Genomic DNA, 19,811 nt, shown 5'->3' with positions numbered 1-19,811 from the left:
ACAAACAAAATCCATTAATCAGAAAACAAGTCAAGTAGCAAATTAACAACTTAAGTCAAAGACGATAAAATAAGTATTTAAAGCACCTGCTGCATATTTCTTTTTTGAGCCAAGGTTCTTGAGACAAATCAGCCTGAGTCTGACACATCCCCTTGATTTCATATATTTGAGTTTTCATCCATATAATGTACCTCATTCTGCTCTCAAAACAGTATTACATTTAAGTGAAGCCACTCACATAAGTGAAGCAAGTCCTGGTTTATGTCATTGCAAATACCTGACAGAAGGAAAATTGGTCTATATTTACAATAGAAAGTAAGATTGTAATTTAAATTCCCGTCTTCCATTCAGTGACTCGTTTGCAGTGCATATACGCAGGTCACATCCCGGGAATCAATCTCAGCTGCTAAATTTTGAAAAGCTATTGTTGCAGTAATGATTTAATTTTGCTAATACAGTGAGGCTGCAAAAATGTATATTTATAAGATTGAGCTTCAACATTTATAAGATTTAAATAAAGACAAAAGAATCCATAATGCACTTCTAACTGAATTGGGATATAAAATAGCAAGCCTCATTTCCTGAACTCCAGTGATACACTCTATCTTGTTAGCTAAACACAGCTTATAATAGGGGTCATTTCCCCAGGGGCTGTTATACCAGAAAGTGTAAAGGGGAATATGAGAGAAAAATTAAAAATAAATAAATAATTTTAAAAACAAACAAACAAAAAAAACCAAACCCAACAACAACAACAACAACAAAACATAATCACATAATAATTTTTAAAACCTAAAAACTGCTTTTAAGAGATTTTGGCCAGTATTTCAGATGTACTTTGTTCAACTACTACTTCTTCATAACACTGGCCCAAGTTATGACAGTTCTGTGTAGAAATATTTTTTAACCAAAATTTACACCAATGCGGAATGAGTGGGTCTGGAAATTTACTTCTTCTCTGAATGCACAAAGGATTTAAAAAGCCATCCCGCAGGACCTTGGCTGTGTTCTTGTTTTGCTTCATTTTTTATGTGCAAAACCTGAAGCTAGTGCAACGTAGTCAGAACTTAGTCAGCACATGTCCCTGCTCCATCTGTGTAGCTGTACGGACAAAGTCTTTGTATTCCTGGCAGCATGTGCTGGGCCATCCCCGTGTACAGGACTGGGTACTCAGCATTCTTCTGTAAGAAAACTTTCTTATCGTCAGAACTGGCCAGTCTCAATTTAAAGCATAGTACCATGATACAAACAGCCTGAATATAGTGTAAAGCATGACAGGATGTTTTATGGCTAAGTGGTATGCAATTTGTAATATTCCAAAACAGCTGTGTTTTAAGCATCTTGCTTAGTAACAAAAAGGTCAGTGATTTATGCTCTGAAGACACAGATCTTTCTTCACAGCTCACACTGGGAGCTTAGACTATATGCGTGACTTTACGAAGCTGGAATTAGTAGAGTCATATCCCACTGGAAAGATCAGAAACTTGCTTAAGGAATTATGTAGTAATAAAAAGCATCTTGAATAGATACTGCAGCAATCATTTATCTTGAAAATTTCTAAAACTTTAGCCTTTATAAAAGAATTATTTGGATTACTTGCAGCTATTTTTAATAAAAGAGATGACGACTGGCAAGCACATTTTTATTTTGGTAATTTTGAAATTGTATATACAATTTGCAGATATATTTTTCTCATATTTTATACGGAATTTTACTTTTAAATAAAGATTTGTTATATCAGATCTAAACACAAAGTGATTTGCCTTTGGAAATCAGCTATGTCTTCAATACACAAGCATTTTTACTTGCAGCACTGAACAGTAAAATGTCTCTATTATTCTAAAACTCTTACAAACAGAAATAAAGACAAAAAATATCATAAGAGGAGGCAATGCAAAGAGTACTCAACAGAAAATTTCCTTGCGACTGAAAGCATAATTAAAATATTCCTCAATTGTATTAAACAAGCAAACAAAAAAAGTCATTATTTGGAGTTTATTTGTTACTTTTGTTGTCGTTTCCAAGATAAACTTAATTTTGAAGAACCCATTTTTGATGTGTGTACAAATACAGTAATTTGCCTTTAAGAACATAATATTACCACCAGCAACCATAAAACCAGCCCTCCGAATGATGAAGTTATACAAGTACAAAAAGTGTTTTTAAACAAGTATAATAAATCAGTTTTCACCTAACATGAGTTAAGAAGAAACTTTCCAAGCTATCAAAGGATTTTCTGTCTGGTATACTGTTCTTCATGAATAATATGCACACCACATTGATAATTTTGATGTTTATGGAGTTTTGTTTGTCTATTACTACACACAGAATATGCAATTAACTTTTAATATATAATTTAAAGCATTCTAACGTTGCTCAGATACTTCCTTAACAGAACTATTTATCTAAATAAGTAGGAGTCATACAGAATTAATTTTTATGAGAAGAATCTAGGAATCTAATCCCTGAAATATGGAGATCAAGCTAACCAACGGAGAAATAATCATTAAATCAACAGTCAGCAGACTGTGAAACTCTTATCCTCCTAAAAGAATGATGAATAAGACGAGAAAAACTATTTTTCTAAGTATCACAAACAATCCATCTTTTCCTCTCTACTTTAATAAAGAATACCATCTGCTTTTGAATTGCTAATATCTTAAAAATGCAATAAAGATACTTCATAGTGGGTTTTTTTTGCAGAGATGGAGTGTGTTGACATACCTAAGATACCATTTGTTTAAATGTTCAAGCAAAATTGGAGGCAAGGTCTTAACCAAAAATGTTAAGAATTAAATATGCACTTAAAAAGCATTCTAGCTACTGCATTTTCTCCCCTGAAGATGAATTCATCAGAACTGCATTATATTGCAAATTCTAAACTACAAGTGTAATGTAATTATCTTTTTTGGCTACTTATAAAGTACAAAATCCAAATATACTGGTTTAACTAAGGAACTTACCAAAATTGCTATATTTTTATAAAATCACTAAAATGACAGTCATATTAAAAAAAATAAAATAAATTAAGGCTTTTTGTTGTTTCTGTTTGTAAACTCACCCTTATTTCATTGAAATCAATTAAAATATTCACAGTGACTTCCAGAATTTTTCAGCAACATTTCTGATAACCCAGGCCCACCCATACTGTTTGTTGGTAACTTCAGATTATTCTTTCTACTGTTTTTAACCAGAAAGTTTTCTTCTAAGGATGAATTCTCTGAATGATTTCTCAACATCAATCTATACAAAAGGTTAATGCTCCCATAAGAATCTCCAAGGAATGTCAAAGGACCATTAAATTCATATAAAACTGCTGCAGTTTACCTATAATAATATTTATCTTCACAACTACTCTCAGTATCTGGTTGCATTAAACCAGTTCTTCAACAGGTTCTCTTGTAAAGGCTTCATGACATGGTTATTTCTAACACAGATTTCAAGGAATGTCCATCAGTTTGGATGAAAGACAACAGATGAAGCACTGGAGATTAAGCACTGACCAACTTCACTTCAATCATGTTTACATCATGCCATGTTCTCTTTACCATTATGTACTGGGAGCTCACTGGATATAGCTCTTCAATACCTATGTTCTAAAGGAACAGTTTGCACCTTTCATGCATCTGTCCAGTTTACAAACAAGACTGAATCAAAAAAAAATATAGCAATAAAAGTAAGTCTGATCTTTTTTCTTTCTAACATATTTTCAAATCAATAAATTCTCTCTTCTAACCATATCTCAAGTGCCTAATACTAAAGTTGTATTCCTTTGATTGATGCTTTAAGTGAAGTTTACCAAACTGTCACATGCTCTCACTTAGTGATGTTTGCTTTACAGTTCTGACAAGAAAGGAGTACAGTGAAAAGTACAGTATGGTTATTTTAGTAAACTGGCATGAAGCTCTAAGAACATATGCCTCTCAATTTAGGCAGATTAGATAGGCTTGGGAGTTCCTTCTGATTTCATCTAAGGGAGGAAAATGAAACCCGGTGTAGTGTATAGTAATTATTGTACACCTAGACATACAGACACTTGAAAATACCTTCCTTGTAAAGGGAAAAAAGAATAAGGAAATAATCTGTTGAAAATTTACTTGCTATTAAGAGGATGACCTAAAACTGTTGTATGGTTTTGAAACTGAAAAAGTTTAAGTAGAAGCTGTTGGCCTTCCCTCTCTCAAAGAAGTGATAAAATTGTAGTTATATGAGACCCCTACCTATTCTCATCTCTAAGAAGCAGATTGCATAGCTCACACATACTTCAGTGGCAGATTATAGTTATCAGAGAAGTGAAAGAGGGAGATTTCACTAGGTTGATGTGGGACAGCACAAGTAGGAGGATTTTATAGACTTTCACACAGTTAAATTTTTGCATATGAACACAATTTCATCCAGACTTATTTTTTCAATGCCAAAATTACTTTGTTAGGATTCACCTAATATGAATGTAGAAGTCCATAGTGAAGGTGTGTTGCATCTGAGATTAAGGGCACTTTAGATACAATGAACAGATAAGAGGTGCCAGGGCATAATCCATCTGATTTAGTTTAGATGTCTACTTTATTGTAAACTGCCTCAGTCTTTAGAATAACTTACATAACTTCACTGACTATAAAAAGTTCTGAATTTTTCTATCTGATGTGATCCATGATCCATGCTGTGGATGTCAGTTTGGTCAGATTAATTCCTTAACTTTTCTGTCTTTTGGAGCTTACTTGTGTATCAACAAGTAATATTTGCAAATTTGGCTTCTAAGTTATTTTCTCCTTTTCAGCCAATTCGTAGATCTAAATATATTATGGATTTTAGTGTAAGACTGAAGTGATAAATTACTAAGTATAGACCAAATGATTTTTAGGCAGGATAAGTGATAGAACTGTAATTTGCATTTTGATTACTTTTCCTAGAACACAAAGAAGCAAGACTGCTGCTTGTGCTGAAAAGTGCGTGTGAACTCTACTACTAGATGCCAAGAACTAGTGAACAAAATAAAATTGAGGGCTGACCCGTGACATCTCTAATCATGTGACTGATACCCCAAGGTGTTAAGTGGTGGCTGTAGGATTATGATGGAATTCACTTCAACTACTCTGCGCCAGTCATCCACAGGCTTTTTCACCTAAACTAGGAATGAAGTACCCATTAGCACTATGAATAGGATTAATATCTGCGTGATTAAGTAAATGAAAATTCTGAAGTGCTGAAGTTAGGTTAGATGAACTCAATTCTAGAAAGAACACTCTGGGAAACGTGCTCTTTTGTGAGTGGAGAGAGCTAATCCTTACCCAGCAAGCCATTTAAGCAGCAGAATGGCTATAAACATGTATAGTCTTCAGTGCCATTCATCCAGCTCAAAATGAAAAAAAAAAAAAAAAAAAGAATAAAAAAAGATGATAAAAATAGATTGCTGAATCAGTATTTTAGGCCAAAATACAAAGTCTGTTAGTGTGTAGTAAGCATTACTCCTTATATTAACATACCACAGCACTAATACAAGACCAGATTTATTACAATCATCCACATACTTATCTTAAATTAGTTCTGGAAAATAATTAAAATTCTATATTTTTAAATTCAACTAAACAACATGCAAAAGTCGGTTTATACAATCACATTGGCTTAACAACATTTAAAGCAAAACTTTTTAAAACACATGCATTTAATATTATGTCTTTTTAATAAAGCGTATTTTTCAGCTTATAAAGATCTCTACCACAAATGTTTAGACTAAATTACGTTAAATTCAGGACATTCTAAGAAAGCATCAGTTCAGTAATTAATGCCTATTATTTCCCAGCAATAGACACTGGCCATCAGTGCTGAAGGTTTAATTTCTAAGAGTTCCTTCTGGTTAGCTTAGGTATCACTCTTGCCTAACATATAAATATTGTGTGATTAAGATGTGTAATTGAAATGTCTAACTTTCAGGCACATGCTGGTCTATGTGACCTTTTGTAACAGAAGGGTTCTTTTATCACTTGAGCTTTTGGTTTCGTATTTCTCATCTGCTCTCTTCTGCCAGTGTAACCAAGAATTTAAATCAAAATCTAATTAGACTACATATGCTGTTTAGGAAAAAGTTCTTGGAAAAGTCATGATTCATTATAGGCTTTGATACTTCCAGATAAGTGAGAACAAATGTGATTTTAATTGTTTTAAATTACTTTCAATCATCCTTTTACTCAAATAAAAGGAACTGAACACAGATCTTTGATTTAAAAAAAAAAAAAAGAAAGAAAAGAAAACCTGATAACAGAAGAATCATCTCTAGGTTCCCATCAACTGCATAGCCTATGTTTCATGATGAACCCCTTTATTGAAATGCATGATTTTTAAATAAGTGGTATTAAAACTCAGCTATTTTCAAAAATATTCCTGATACCACTATCATAAACTTTAAAAATCGTTAAATGGCATTTAATTCCTGCAGAAAAAAACAAAACAAAACAAAACAAAAAAAAGTTCTCTATGTATACATGTTGATCATCTGTGACGTGAATAAAAGTTTGATTTTAGCAATGTTGAAGTAAAAAAGTTGTTATATTTTTATGTTTATCTTTTTATATTCTAGTAGTAAACTAAATGTATTTTAACTACAATGCACTTACCTGATTCACACCTTGCAATATTCTATACTGACACTAAGGCTGGCCACATTTTTAACTTTCACTAGATTAAAAAAAAAGATGCATCAGTAAGTGGTAACTACCTGAGAGGTTTTGTACAAACACAATCAATAGTAATAAATGTTTTTGAAAAAAAAAAAGGAAAAAAATAGTGTTGGTCTCAGTTACTTTTCACAAATAAGTAAGTTCTTTTACTGAAGAAAAAGAAAAAGAAAAAAGAAAAAAACTTACATGAGTATGGCCTACTTAGTTATTTGACCCAATTGCTAATAAGAAGTAGCCAGAATTTTCTTTTATTTCAGAGAGAGATTGTCTACTGTTTTAAGAATAAGAACTTGGGTATTTCCCCTGATAGATAGCTGACAAGTCATTATGAGGAACTGTGTCTTCTAACATCAATCCAATACAATCCTGTATTAATTGTCTGAATGCAGTCCTGTGTCACACTGCATGTAAAAATGGTACTCTGGAAACTTTAATTACAACAATAGAGATTGTCAATAACAATTTCTGTAAGCATAACCATTGTTTTTAAACGCTCAAATGCAAAATTTCATAAATTAAAAAAAAATAAATAAATACAAAGCAAGAAAAGAGAAATGTAGATTCAGATTCTCCATTACCTTATTACTTAATGATTCAATAAATTAAAAGCAATTTATGTATATCACCTGGTTGGATATGTAATGCATTCATACAGGCGTCCTACTTATATTTACTGTTTTGTCGTTAGTGATTATCAGAACAAGAAAAAACATACGTAAAGACGTCAGACTTCAATAATATTTTTACAGAGTAAATGGAAGATTAATTTGCAGAGAGATAACACTAACATCCAGAATTTCCAAACAATGTACAGTGTCTGCTGACATTCTTAATTATATGAGTTGCATATGCATATTCACTGTAACAATGAATGTAACTATCAGTAATAATAGCTTTCATAATACTCTCAGATTACAAATTCTCAGCATTTTCTGTCTTTTTCTTTTTTTTAAGGTAATGCACCTCAATGAGAAGTTTAATAAGATGACCTTGACTACAGAAAGGCATTTATTTTAAAAGAATATATCTATCTATTAAAACAAAATTAAACAAAAAACACCATGTTAGATAGCTGGATATGAACCGATAACCTGAATAACTCCTGTCTGAAAATAACTTTCTGTATTACAAAACAGTTTGTTTAAAATCCTCTTCAGGGACTAGGAGACATGTAGCGGAACATAGTATTTTAAGTTTTTTCTTTCGGTTTTGGATAAAGGAATGATAATATGGAGCTGAAGTTTTAAAAAGTTACATCAACATTATTTTTATATGAACAGTTTTCTATAACCAAAATTACATAATTGAATGACATAACTTGCTGGACTATTTACTTTGAGAATTGACGTTGCTGAAGGTGAGGGGAGATGGGGAAGGGGGAAGTAATACTCGATTAAAAGTTTCAGGTGACTGGTATCCAGTATAAATTTTATTGATTTTGTCATCAGGTATAACTAGACACCTGGATGAAAAGCTCTCTTCTGTGAATGGAGCAGCTCTCCTACAATACTAATGATCTCTTAAATACAAATACATTATTTAACAAGCATTTTATTTTACTAAGCCAGTGCTTACATATACGATAACAGAAAAAAGTCAGTAGTTTTAGATCTTTGTTTAATGGAAGATAAAAAGCAGCTCACCACATAAGCCAATGACGTGTACCTCAAGTGCATAGTTAGATGTCAAGCTATTTACTACGCATGAATACTGCTTCTTATGCTAGAATGTATCTAGGTCTCCAGTGCTCTAAAAATTAATATTTAGGTACAGAGAAAGAAAAGAAGGAGAAATAAATAAATAGATAAATAAAGAAGGAGGAACTATGTCCTGATTGTATTAGGTGCAATATGTACAGAACACCAGTAAGTACAGTGAAACATCGCAATGCCCATTTTGTTTTGCCAATCACCACAAGTTTCCAGCTTCACCCGCACACACTTCAGTGCAGATCACGTACAATCACATCAAAGCACGTGGCTAGCAGAGCACTGGGCCCGCTAAACACTCAACTTCATCAGCGACCAGAGTGAACCAAAAAGGACCAGCAGCACCAACTCCGGGCGCACGTGGCACAGAGCGGCTCCCCGCAGTCCGGCTCGACCCTACAGCACCAAGGACAGCGGCCTCCCCGCGCCCGGCCCGGGTCTCTCAAGTCTACAAAACACGAAGTTTCACCCTTTTCTCATTGCTATTATTTGTAACATTATTTTTCCCGTCCGAAGTATCCCATGTTTCTTAAAACAGATTGGTTGGCCAGATTCTCAGGACACAGTTCCATCAATTGACTAGTCCAGCATTCAGAACTAATATCTGTCATTGTTATGTTTGTTTAGTTTGCCTGCTTATCTCATGAAAGCACCTTATTTCAACAGCTTCTTGCCCATCCTTAGAAAAGCATTTATGCTCATTCAGTCCCCAAAATTGAATTAGTAATATAGTGTATATTTGTTACTGTGTGCATTTTAAGCGCCTTTTATATCATGATATATTGTAGATCAAAAGCACAGTTTGTGGTAAAGTTCAGCCTGATCAAATAGCAATACAGAAGAGAATCACTTCGAACCTGAAGATTACTTGGCAGCCAAGAGCAGTAGGTCAATTTCTAGGTTAAGGAGTTACTGAAATGGCAAAGATGTCCTCACAGCAGTAGACATCTATTTATATTTGACACGCTTTTTTATTTATCCAGTTTATGCTTTTTTACTTAAGTGATTCACTTCAGAAATATATTTACACCACCTGTAACTGAGTGCACAAAGCATACATGACTCCAGAAACAATGGAGTCAAAATTACTAATGAATGCTTCACTTTTGTCAGTTTTAATAGGGTGGAGAAGGTAACTTTCTCGCTTTACCCAATGAGACAACAGAATATTTCAGCTTTTGGGGGGATTTTTTTTTTTTTTTTTTTTTTTTTGGATTGATTTTCAGACAAATACATGTGTAAAGTACACTAACTGAACAGGGAATAGGATGCTTTGGAAATATGCTGTCATCATTAAGTGATTTCAGAAGGCCCTGCTGAAGTTATAGAGCACTGTACTATTGCTAGGCCTTCTGCTCAGCACAGGGATTTGTACACACTGTTGTGCTCCACTGCTAACGCAGGATTGGTTCAGACTGGTTAATGTAGTGCTTCAGTAGCTGAGTTAATCCAGTACAGGGTAGAAACCATTCACCTGGCCTGGCACTCAATATGTGTATGAACAGGGAAAATACTATGTGGATAATTATTTAAGGTGCAAAAGATAACACTTTTTTTTTCTCATCTCCTCCTCTCTTGAGAATTAGGCCAACTCATTTTGTGCAAACGTACAGAGAAGACAACAACTCCAAAGAAACAAAGTGGGACCCTGCCTTCCAGCGGAGCAAACCAAAAGCCTCTTCAGACATCTGAAAACTCACTTATGGCCCCATAACCAACAACCGAGTCCTGAAGAGATTCAATCACCAGACAAGTATCACCACCACTTCCCAGCCAAGGATCACAACATTCCCCGCGCACATCCATCTCCTTCTCAAGCACTTCCCTCTCCATAGACGCGGACAAGCACCTGGAGGCAGGGTCCCGTTCCCGCTCCACCGACCGCGGGGCCAAACGCGGACAGGAATCGACCCGCAGCCCCCAGCCGCAGAGGCCGGTCCTCCCGTCCCTCGGTTTAACGCAGAGCCCAGCCATCCCGCGCCCCTCACCGACCCTGGCCCCGACTGCGGTCTTGGGCCCCGCTCATTGGCATGCAGACCCCGTCGCTGCCTGCCGCCAAGCCGCATCCCAGCCTGCTGCTATCCGGCAGCCGAGACGGAGCCAATCGCATATTCATGAGGAAGGGGAAATCCAGCTCTGCACTCACAGAGGACCCAGAATCACACTCTTATTTTTTTAACATTCCCCCTTTGCCTGCCTCCCTTTCAGGAGCGCTCACCCGGGGGCTCTGCGCAGCGGTCCCGGATGCTCCCACCCGCGGATAGCGGCCGCCGACGCCAGGTGCACCCCGAGCATCCCCAACGCGGAGCGCCCACACAGCACAGCGCAACGCGCGGAGAGACGGCGCGACTCGCGAAGACGAAAGGCACCCCGGCAGCCCACCGCCGAGGGACAGGAAACACAGCAGGGGCTCCTACCTTACAATCCTCAGGACACGATTTCACCGAGTACTCATCCGACTGTAAATACTTCTGGAGCATAACCTCAAACTCTTCGTATTTCTCCTGAGCGTGCTGGTCGTAGCGCTGGTAAGCCTGGACGCACTGGCTGCAGGAGCCTCCCCCCCTCAGCACCACATCCAGACTGCAGTTCAAAGTGTCCGGATTGGACAACCCGGCGAACAACTCCCAAAGTGTGTAGGAATTACAAAAGGAAAGGTAAAAATCCGCCAGTTCCCAGCCGGGCGCCGGGCTCTGCCCCGCTCCCCGCTGCCGCCCCGAGTCCCCCCGCCTCCGGCACACCGCCTCGGCGTCCCCCACGCTGAAGCAGCGCCCGGACGAGCGGCCCGGCGGGGGGCACGTCTCCGGGGGAGCGGCGGTGGAGTTCCCCAGGAAGGCAGCCTCGCCGTGCCGGGGCTCGCTGTCGCTGCCGCCGCCGCCGCCGCCGCCGTTGCCGGGGGAGGGCGGGAGGGAGGGCTCGGGGGGGGTGAGGAGCCGGGGCGCGGGGGGCGACGGTTCCCCCATGCCCGGAGGCAGCTCCGGCTCCGCGGGCTCCGGCTTGTCAGGCGGCGGCTGTTCCTTCTCTCCGGTGCCCGTGAATTTGGCCTCGGCGCAGAACCACAAGTGATCAGAGAGCAGGACCGTGAAAAACAAGAGCGATGCCAGGGACAGTCGCCATTTCTGAGCCCTCTCTGAATCCGCGAAGGGTTTTTCGTTCTCCCGGGATGCGAACCAGATTTTTAAGCCGTCGTCATACTGCCGACTGCACATCCAAGCACCCCTGGTCATATTTTGGGAACGCACAGCCCTGGCCGACTCCACCGTGAGGGCTCCTTTGCCGGTGTCACCACAATATGCATTGACTTAAAAGATTGGGGGGATTTTCTTGCCTGTCTTCCTCCTCTCGCTCGCTCGCTCCCTCTTCCACTCTCCCCCTCTCTCTCTTTCTCCCTCTTCTTTCTTCTTCTTTCTCTTCCTCTGAGATAGTGTCGGGGTTGGCCAGTGGCTCAGCCTTGGTCTCGCTACACGAAGCAGCCCCAGTCCATCCACCGCGGAGTGCCGCGGAGAAAGCGAGAGCGGTAACGCAGAGAGAGGAGAGGGAGAGGAGATGGTGGTGGTGGTGGTGGTAGTTGGTGGTGGCGGGGCTGCGCGACTGGTCCTTTCCCCTCTCACCCAGGCATGGTCAGAGAGCAGCTCTCCATCTCCCTCCCGAGAAAAGCCCGTTGCCCCCGGACAGCCGCATGCCGCGTCCCCCGCTGCCGACGGACGGCTCCGGGAGGGCTTCTCGCCTCCTCTTCCTCCCCGCCGCCGCCGCCGCCGCTCCTCTTCCTCAGCCCCGAGCCGCGGCACAGATGCTGCACCGCTGTCTCCGTCTCCGCTTTCTCCTCTCCCCCCTCCTCTCTAACTGGAGAGACGCTGCTGCAGGGCTCCCGGAGCGCTGCCGAGGATGCTGAAGAGGAGGAGGAGGAAGAGGAAGAGGAGGAGGAGGCTGCCGGGGCCGCCGCCGCCGCTGGTGACAATGGGCTGCGGCTGCCTCCGCTGCTGCCGCCGGGAGCGATGTCCCCGGGCGCACGGGGCGGAACTGCCTGGCTGGGGGGCCCCGATGGCCACAGGCATCTTGGGCCCTTGGGCTAAGTTGCCGCCATCTTCGTCCTGGAGAAACACTTTTTTGGGGGGAGCTCTGCCTTTTGCGTCATCTCCTCCCGCGCCGAGATCTCTCTATCCTGGCGCATTGGCAGCAGCAGCAAGTCTGCCTCCTCCTGCCTGAGGAGGAGGAGGAGGAGGAGGAGGTGGGAGAGGCACTGGGGACCACATGGCCCCTCCAAAGGGCCTCCTCAGTGCAACTCCTTCCACTCGCCTCCCTGCTTCCCCTTGCTGAAGGCACTGCTCAGATCCACACTCCAGCCCTCTCTCCTACAGGGTCTCCTTCTCCTGTGTCCCCAAATACCATGTCCGTTCAGGGTGACGGCTGCTGTCGTGTCTGTCCTGGTCACAGCAAATCACAAATGGCACGTGAAACCCCAGGGGCTGGATCCCATCAGGTTTTGGCCCCACAGTAAAATGCTTGGAAATAGCTTTCTTTCCTTCTTGTCGGTAAGCAGGGAAATGCCCATAAACCCCAAGCCATTCCCACAAGAGAAGTTTTTCAGAACCCTAGTCCAGCACGCTTGAGCTGAGTAAGTGCTACCAGTCTTTGTGTTTCACCTTTTGGATGTTGCTTCCTGGAGAGAGAGACAAAGAATAAGGTTAACTGTCTTATCTGGGTGATAAAAGCCAGATAGCTGATGATCTCATACCCACAGTAGAGATTCCACTATCTTCTGGACCCTACCAGCAGAATCGCTTGCTTTAATGAACATACTGCATGGTCGCTCCTGCAATTACCTTTATCTTGCTTGCTGTGACACTTAAATATAACAGCAACAGATGCATTTGGATCCCACACAAGACAAGAAAAGAGACTGAATGTTATCAGATGAAGACCTCTACTAGCCTAATGCTACAAGGTCTTACTCTCAAGAAATCACATATGCTTCTGGTCAGGGCACAACTAAGATGTATTTTTTTGTTTCACCATTGGATTGGAGAAAGTCGGAGAGGACGTGTCCATCCTCATTCCTGGAGGTTTCTCCATCTGGAGGGAAAAGACCATTTGGAACTGATTATGATCCCTGAATGAGGTGCATGCTGTACCCCCCAGAGGTAACTTTCACCATTATATGGTTAAAGAAAGCTTTATCCTTTACAAACTTGGCCATCGTCTATAATGTTATATCATTTCTAATAGCCGATGGCTCTCTACTTCTGTGAGATTAAATCTGAAACTAGACCAAATCAGAAGAGGAAAAAACTTGAACCTTTTCTAGCTGCAGCTGTCATTAACAGAGGGGTGAGTTTACCACAGAATGTGCTGGAATTTCCATTGCTTTGATCAATAAAGTGAGGTTGGATGTCTTTCAGAAGGAAATGGTATACCTCAAACAGAAGATGCGGACCCAAGGGAGGAGTTGCTGAGTGATGCTATATGCCCTGTGTTATGCTGGGGGTCAAGGCACATTATCATAATGGTCTCATTTGGCCTTAAAAGATCTATAAGTCAAATTCTACACTGAGCAGAAGTTAACTGTGGATTTTATTTTGATACACTTTTTAAAGAGACAGAAAAAAAATGCTGGTATTGTAAGAAAAAGTCTACAGTACTCAATCAGAATGCAGTTTGCAATTCTTGGTCAATCAGCTCACACAATCTGCTAATGGTACATTAATAATTTTGATCTTGGAGCTTTGATTCCGATGATTTGACATACTGAGCCCTGTAGTGTAACTGCATTTTTGTATTGCCTTCCATTCTGGGAGATGACCATGATTGAGATTTTAATCAGAACAGAGTAAGTCATCTAACTTGCAGTAACATTTATTTAATTATATTTTGCTTCTTTGCTTATACATTTTTCAGTGGAAAAGAGGAATGAAACAGAAAAAGAAACAGAACTAAAACAAACAAACAAAACAAAACCTGGAGTAAGCAACAGGTTTTGATACCTGAGATTTTCAGAATGTGTTTTATAAGACATGTGGCACTGGCATGATTATTTTCAATTTGGCAGTCAAATGAGGTGAAGGAAGTCAGTTTTGGAGAGCCCACCAGGCAAACAGTCTTGATTTTTTTTAATGTGTATTGTTTTCCCATGGTCCTGTTGGGAAAATGAGAGAGTAACAGGCAATTTTGCCATCCACAAGGAAATCAGAAATGCTCTTTATCTCCATAGCTGAATTTTTAGAGTTGGTGATTAAAAAAAATGCTGGTATCTAAACTTATTCTGAAAGTTAATATAAGAATTAATAATATAAGAATTCAGGCATAAGACTGTGTCTCTTTGTTTACACTTGACTAGGATCAAACAAAATATACTTCCAATCTGCTAGGATTTTTAGATATACTTGTTGTCTATGAAAAAATATCTCAATATTTTCATGCATTTCCCAACTTTTGTCTGGAAAAAATAGAGTGAGAGTCATTCTTTGAAACCCCGCAATGGACTATAATGAGAAGGCATTCAACATTCCTGGAATGTGTGCGTCCTTACTCTTCCAGTCTGTTTTCTGTAACAGAGGATGTGTCATGCAGAACTGTCGTCTCGTCTGTTATGTTTCCCCCAAAGCCCCATTCCCTCTCCACCCAGCACGCTGAATCTTATGGTGTTTGTTGCAGCAGCTGGTTCCTGATGGATCTGAACAGATGCAGTTCAGTTCTCTGGTGCCCCTTAGTGTTAGGTCTTGGAGCTCGAGGGAACAAAATAAGGCTGTAAAACCTCATCTGAAAATCAAGAAGCTGACTGTGTGTGGAGGAGGAAAGAATGCGAAGGATACACTGTTGCGACTTTCTTGCAAAGATCCTTTAACATTTTGCTATCACAGATCTGATGTAGATAAAAGAATTTGGTATAGACGAGGTTAGTTAATTATATAAGCATGAAGAAAAGGGACAAACCTTCCTAAAAAAAAAACGGAGGTATGTCCCCATATTCATCATTCATTCTGAAAACCAGTATTGGTGCAAAATACGGACTTCACTTAGAAATGAGAATTTTTATTGGTAGTATCTATTACATGTGTTCTGAAGCTTAGCAAGTGCAAAGAATTCATGAAAGTCCATCTCTCTAGCTGGCAGGTCATCAGGTGTTCTGCAGAGTAGTCTCCTTACAGCAGTGTCAGTGAGTGCCATGCTTCAGTCAATACAGTCAGCACTAGTGCTCTTTAGTTCTTTGGCTCATGACATCTAAGATAATAGATAACTGTTCAAGCACTGAGGACAAAGTCTAACAGAATGAGCTTGCAAAAAATTGAATGGGCTTGAAGCTGTTGCTCAAACTAAATGCTGTGTATACTCAGTGAAGTGCTTTAGTTTAACAATCAGAAATAATTATTTACCAAATGATTTAATGGGTAATAAAAAATCATCAGAATAAGCAGCTTTAATATTTCAAAGTAATTGCTCTTAAAATTTTGTCTAATATCACACATATAGTCATCTACAATGTCCTGCATTAGTCTCCTGCTTTTCTATGATTTTTTAATACAAAATTGTGAGAGCTGGAGTACTTGGAGAACTGTAAATGGGTCTTTCAGATGCTTTGTAGGAAACTTTAGAGCAATGTCTTGCCTTTGTAATGTATTATAGTTTATTTATGAATAATTGTATTTCGTAGTTACAAAGCACTTTGTGTGTGTGTAAAATCATGCACCAGGCTACTTTCAAAGTAGTAGAAACTGTTTTGAGTTGTCTAGTTCTACTGGTAAGTGCAATTTTTGCAGTGATTATTAATAAGTACTCCATTAAAAAGTTTCATTAGAATGTCATCAAGTACTGCTAATATCAAACAAGCATTTACAGGCCCTTCATCATTTCATCTGACATCATTATTTTATTTATTCATTTTTACAGTTGGAACAATCTGTACTCCATAGGAAATTATTTGTAGGCAAAATGATAGGCCAAACACATGCTTTAGCATCTTCAGAGTTGTATAGTTTTGATTTTATCTTAACTTCTTACAGTCATGTCTAAGTATTATTTTACCTATTACCTGTTAAGAGAGTCAGAGATTTTATTATCTGCATCTGTTTACTGACAAAAATGATATCCATGCTTGTTCTATAGTGTGAGCAATACTGAAGAACTTATTTTCTGATGCATTCATAAAGTTTTACTTTTTCATTCAGAATTATTTGGAAAGCTAAATTATTGTGAGGTAGCTCCTGGTATCTGGGCCTGGTCGCCCAAAGCACTGGGGGTATTTTTATTAATGTTAACAGGCACTGATACTACTAATTCCTGTTCACGCAGATCTAATTCTTACACTCTCCTTTATTCCTGATTTCCACATTACCTTCAATTTTGTCTCTTTGCCTGGATATTTTTAAACTTTCCTCACAAAATCAGAGGATTAACTGTCATCCAGTAAAAGTATGTCAGACTGGAGTTTAAAAGGCTGTACCATAGAAATTTGGAAGATCTTAATGTCGTTTAGTTGATTGAATTATCTTGCGGATGTTTGCTCTGTGTCTGTTGAGACTTCTTGCTGGAGAATGAGAACGTGTTTTTGTTTGTTGACATTTTCAGCTATAGAAGAGTGAGCAGTTAGTATGGAATCTAGAAGTCCAGTATTTTCTCACAAAAATTGTAGGTCATCTTTATTATGACAACTTTATAATGAGAGCTCAGTCATAGTTACATCCAGCTGGTATATTTGGGCATGAGCTGAAATGAGCTGAGGCTATTCTTCATTAACTGAAGCTATCAAACAAGTGAGATATAACTTTTGCACATGACTGCAGCAGGAAGATAATTTAAAAGTCTTGCTCAAATTAGTCTATGCCTATTAGAGTAAGGTCTGATCCAAAGCATGCTGAGATCAGGAGAAAGATTGCAATGGGTTTTTAAATCAGTCTTGTAGAAAGGAAACAGGTGGAAGAATAAAGGTCCCCCCATATGGAGGTGGAAGAAAAAGGATTGGGAGATCCACCAAAAGGTAGATTACACCTTTTAAAATATTTTTTCCTTCTTTTCTTCTCTTGCTTATTCTATGCAGTTTTCTAACAAATGCTATAGCTTGCTTATGTTTTTAAAGACACTGAAGACATTTATTTCCTTTTTTTTTTTCCATCTTAGTTGTCTTACGGATATCTTTGAGCTATCTTGTGATAAAAGGCACTTCCCATCAAGAAGATACTATCTGATTTTTCTCTGAAATACTCCTTTATTATCTTTTCCTTAAATAAAATAAGAAATGTGAGCACTAGATGGAAAGTCATGTGTTTTGTTTGATCAGCCAAATAGTTTTCATTTTTTCATTCTCACCCTTACTCAAAGGAGAGAAAAAAAAGTACTTTCAGATGTAACCTCACTGTTTAATTCACAGTCTAGTTTTCTATTTTAGCATGTAACTATAGAATGTTTTTGATCCGCTTAGCTTACAACGCCTAAATTAGAAAGCCAGGCAGGTTTTCTTTGTGATGTACTGATGTGATGCTGTTTGCAGCTCTTTTTCCATCCATATCTGTGATATGAATAGTGTGGAAAAGAGAGAAGGACTGAATTTAGGAAGACTGCAAGTTACAGAGAAAATGTCTCCTTTCTTATTATTCCACACTTTATCCCACTTTTATGGAAATTATGTAATCCTAAAAAACTCTTTTCAAACCGATTACACGAAAGTTTGGGGACACTTTTACATTTTGAGTAAACATATCTGCAGCGTGAGTTTAAAATGCATTTGATAACATGGGCAGGCATACATGGGAGAGATCTAGTATATTCTGCCCTAAAGCTGCTACAGTTCTTTTGAACAACAGAGATAATCTTGTTTAAAAAACATACCTGATTATGTATAATATTGTTACAATCTTTGAACATAGGAATATATATATTGAGATACATAAAGGTTTTTTGGGCATCTTTAGCTTTATTTCCCCAGATTTAAGCATTTGGTCTAAGCTCATCCTTTTAGCATCTTTCTAATAAAATGACACTGCTACTTCAAGAACACAATATTTTCCAACTTAAGACATATCTAAAAACAGTACTCTTGTATGGCAAGTCATCCTCTGCCATATCTTTCCACTGACTATGTGTTGTGGTTTTATGGTGAACTGTTGCCACTATGGAAGAAATCCTCTAGTTTAAATTGTTGCCTAAGTAACTTCTCCTTAGGCCGCTAAAGGTTAGGCAATAGTTTTAGGTTAATCAGCCAGGTTCCTGGTTTTGTGTCACAAAATACTCTTCTTGAAAAGAAAAAAGAAAAAAAAAATTATAAGTAAGTGTTAATACTTTTTAACACTCATTATTTTTTGACCCCAGACACATTCTTTTCCACAAAATTGTAATATACTGCCTTCTGCTAAGTTGCTATTTTGCCAGTGAGGAAAAGAGTGTTGTTCTGGGTTTTTGTGTTTTGGTTTTTTCCTTCCTTCCTTCCTTCCTTCCTTCCTTCCTTCCTTCCTTCCTTCCTTCCTTCCTTCCTTCCACCCTCCCACCTCCCCTTGCCCCCCCTTCCCTTGCCCTTCCCTTCCCTCTCCTTCTCCTTACCTTCTTCCCTTCCCTTCCTCACCTTTCCCTTCCTCTTCCCTTCCCTTCCTTCCCTTCCTTCTTACCTTCCTACTTCCCTTCCCTTCCCGTTCCCTTCCCTTCCCTTCCCTTCCTTCCCTTCCCCTTCCCTTCCCTTCCCTTCCTTCCCTTCCACTCATCCCTTCCCTTCCCTTCCTTCCCTTCCTCTCCCTTCCCTTCCCTTCCCTCCCTTCCCTTCCCTTCCTCCTTCCCTTCCCTTCCTCCCCCTCCCTCTCCCTCCCCTCCTCCCTCCCCTCCCCTCCGCTCCCCTCCCCTCCCCTCCCCTCCCTCCCTCCCCTCCCTCCTCATCCCTCCTCTCCCCTCCTCTCCCCTCCCTCTCCCCTCCTCTCCCCCTCCCCTCCCTCTCCCCCTCCCTCTCCCCTCCTCTCCCCTCCTCTCCCCTCCTCTCCTCTCCTCTCCTCCCTTCCTCTCCTCTCCTCTCCTCTCCTCTCCTCCTCCTCTCCTCTCCTCTCCTTCCTCTCCTCTCCCTCTCCTCTCCTCTCCCTCTCTCTCTCCCTCTCCTCTCTCTCCTACCTCCTCTCCTCTCCTCTCCAACCTAAAATATTTTCCATTTCCTCTCTCTTTTCCTTTCCTTTCCTTTCTTTTCTATATTCCCTTTCCTTTCCCTTCCTTTATATACTTACCTTTGCTTCCTTTCTTTCCTTCTTCCTTTTCCCTTTTACTTTCCTTTCCTTTCCTTTCCTTTTCCTTTCCTTTCCCTTTCTCTATACTTTCCTTTCCTTTCCTTTCCTTTCTCTTTCCTTTTCTTCCTTTTTCCTTTCCTTTCCTTTCCTTTCCTTTGTCCTTTCCTTTCCCTTTCCTTTCCTTCCTCTTTTCTTTCTTTCCTTTCCTTTCCTTTCCTTTCCTTTCCTTTCCTTTCCTT

At 39.7% G+C, this 19,811-nt stretch overlaps 1 protein-coding gene across 1 annotated transcript in view; it reads right to left on the bottom strand.

Annotated features, from left to right (window-relative positions):
• FAM155A (family with sequence similarity 155 member A) overlaps positions 1-11,747 on the bottom strand; it is a 414,250-nt gene extending 402,503 nt beyond the window's left edge. The window contains exon 1 of the mRNA XM_015851447.2: positions 10,801-11,747. Within this exon, the coding sequence (XP_015706933.1) occupies positions 10,801-11,610 (810 nt within the window). The 5' untranslated portion in view covers positions 11,611-11,747. The remainder of the gene's footprint in view (positions 1-10,800) is intronic.
• Between the last annotated feature and the right edge of the window lie 8,064 nt (positions 11,748-19,811).

The sequence above is a fragment of the Coturnix japonica genome, chromosome 1 (assembly GCF_001577835.2).
Source record: "Coturnix japonica isolate 7356 chromosome 1, Coturnix japonica 2.1, whole genome shotgun sequence".
Lineage (NCBI taxonomy): Eukaryota > Metazoa > Chordata > Aves > Galliformes > Phasianidae > Coturnix > Coturnix japonica.
Note: the sequence above shows the minus strand (reverse complement) of the source record. Positions and strands in the feature narration are given on the sequence as shown.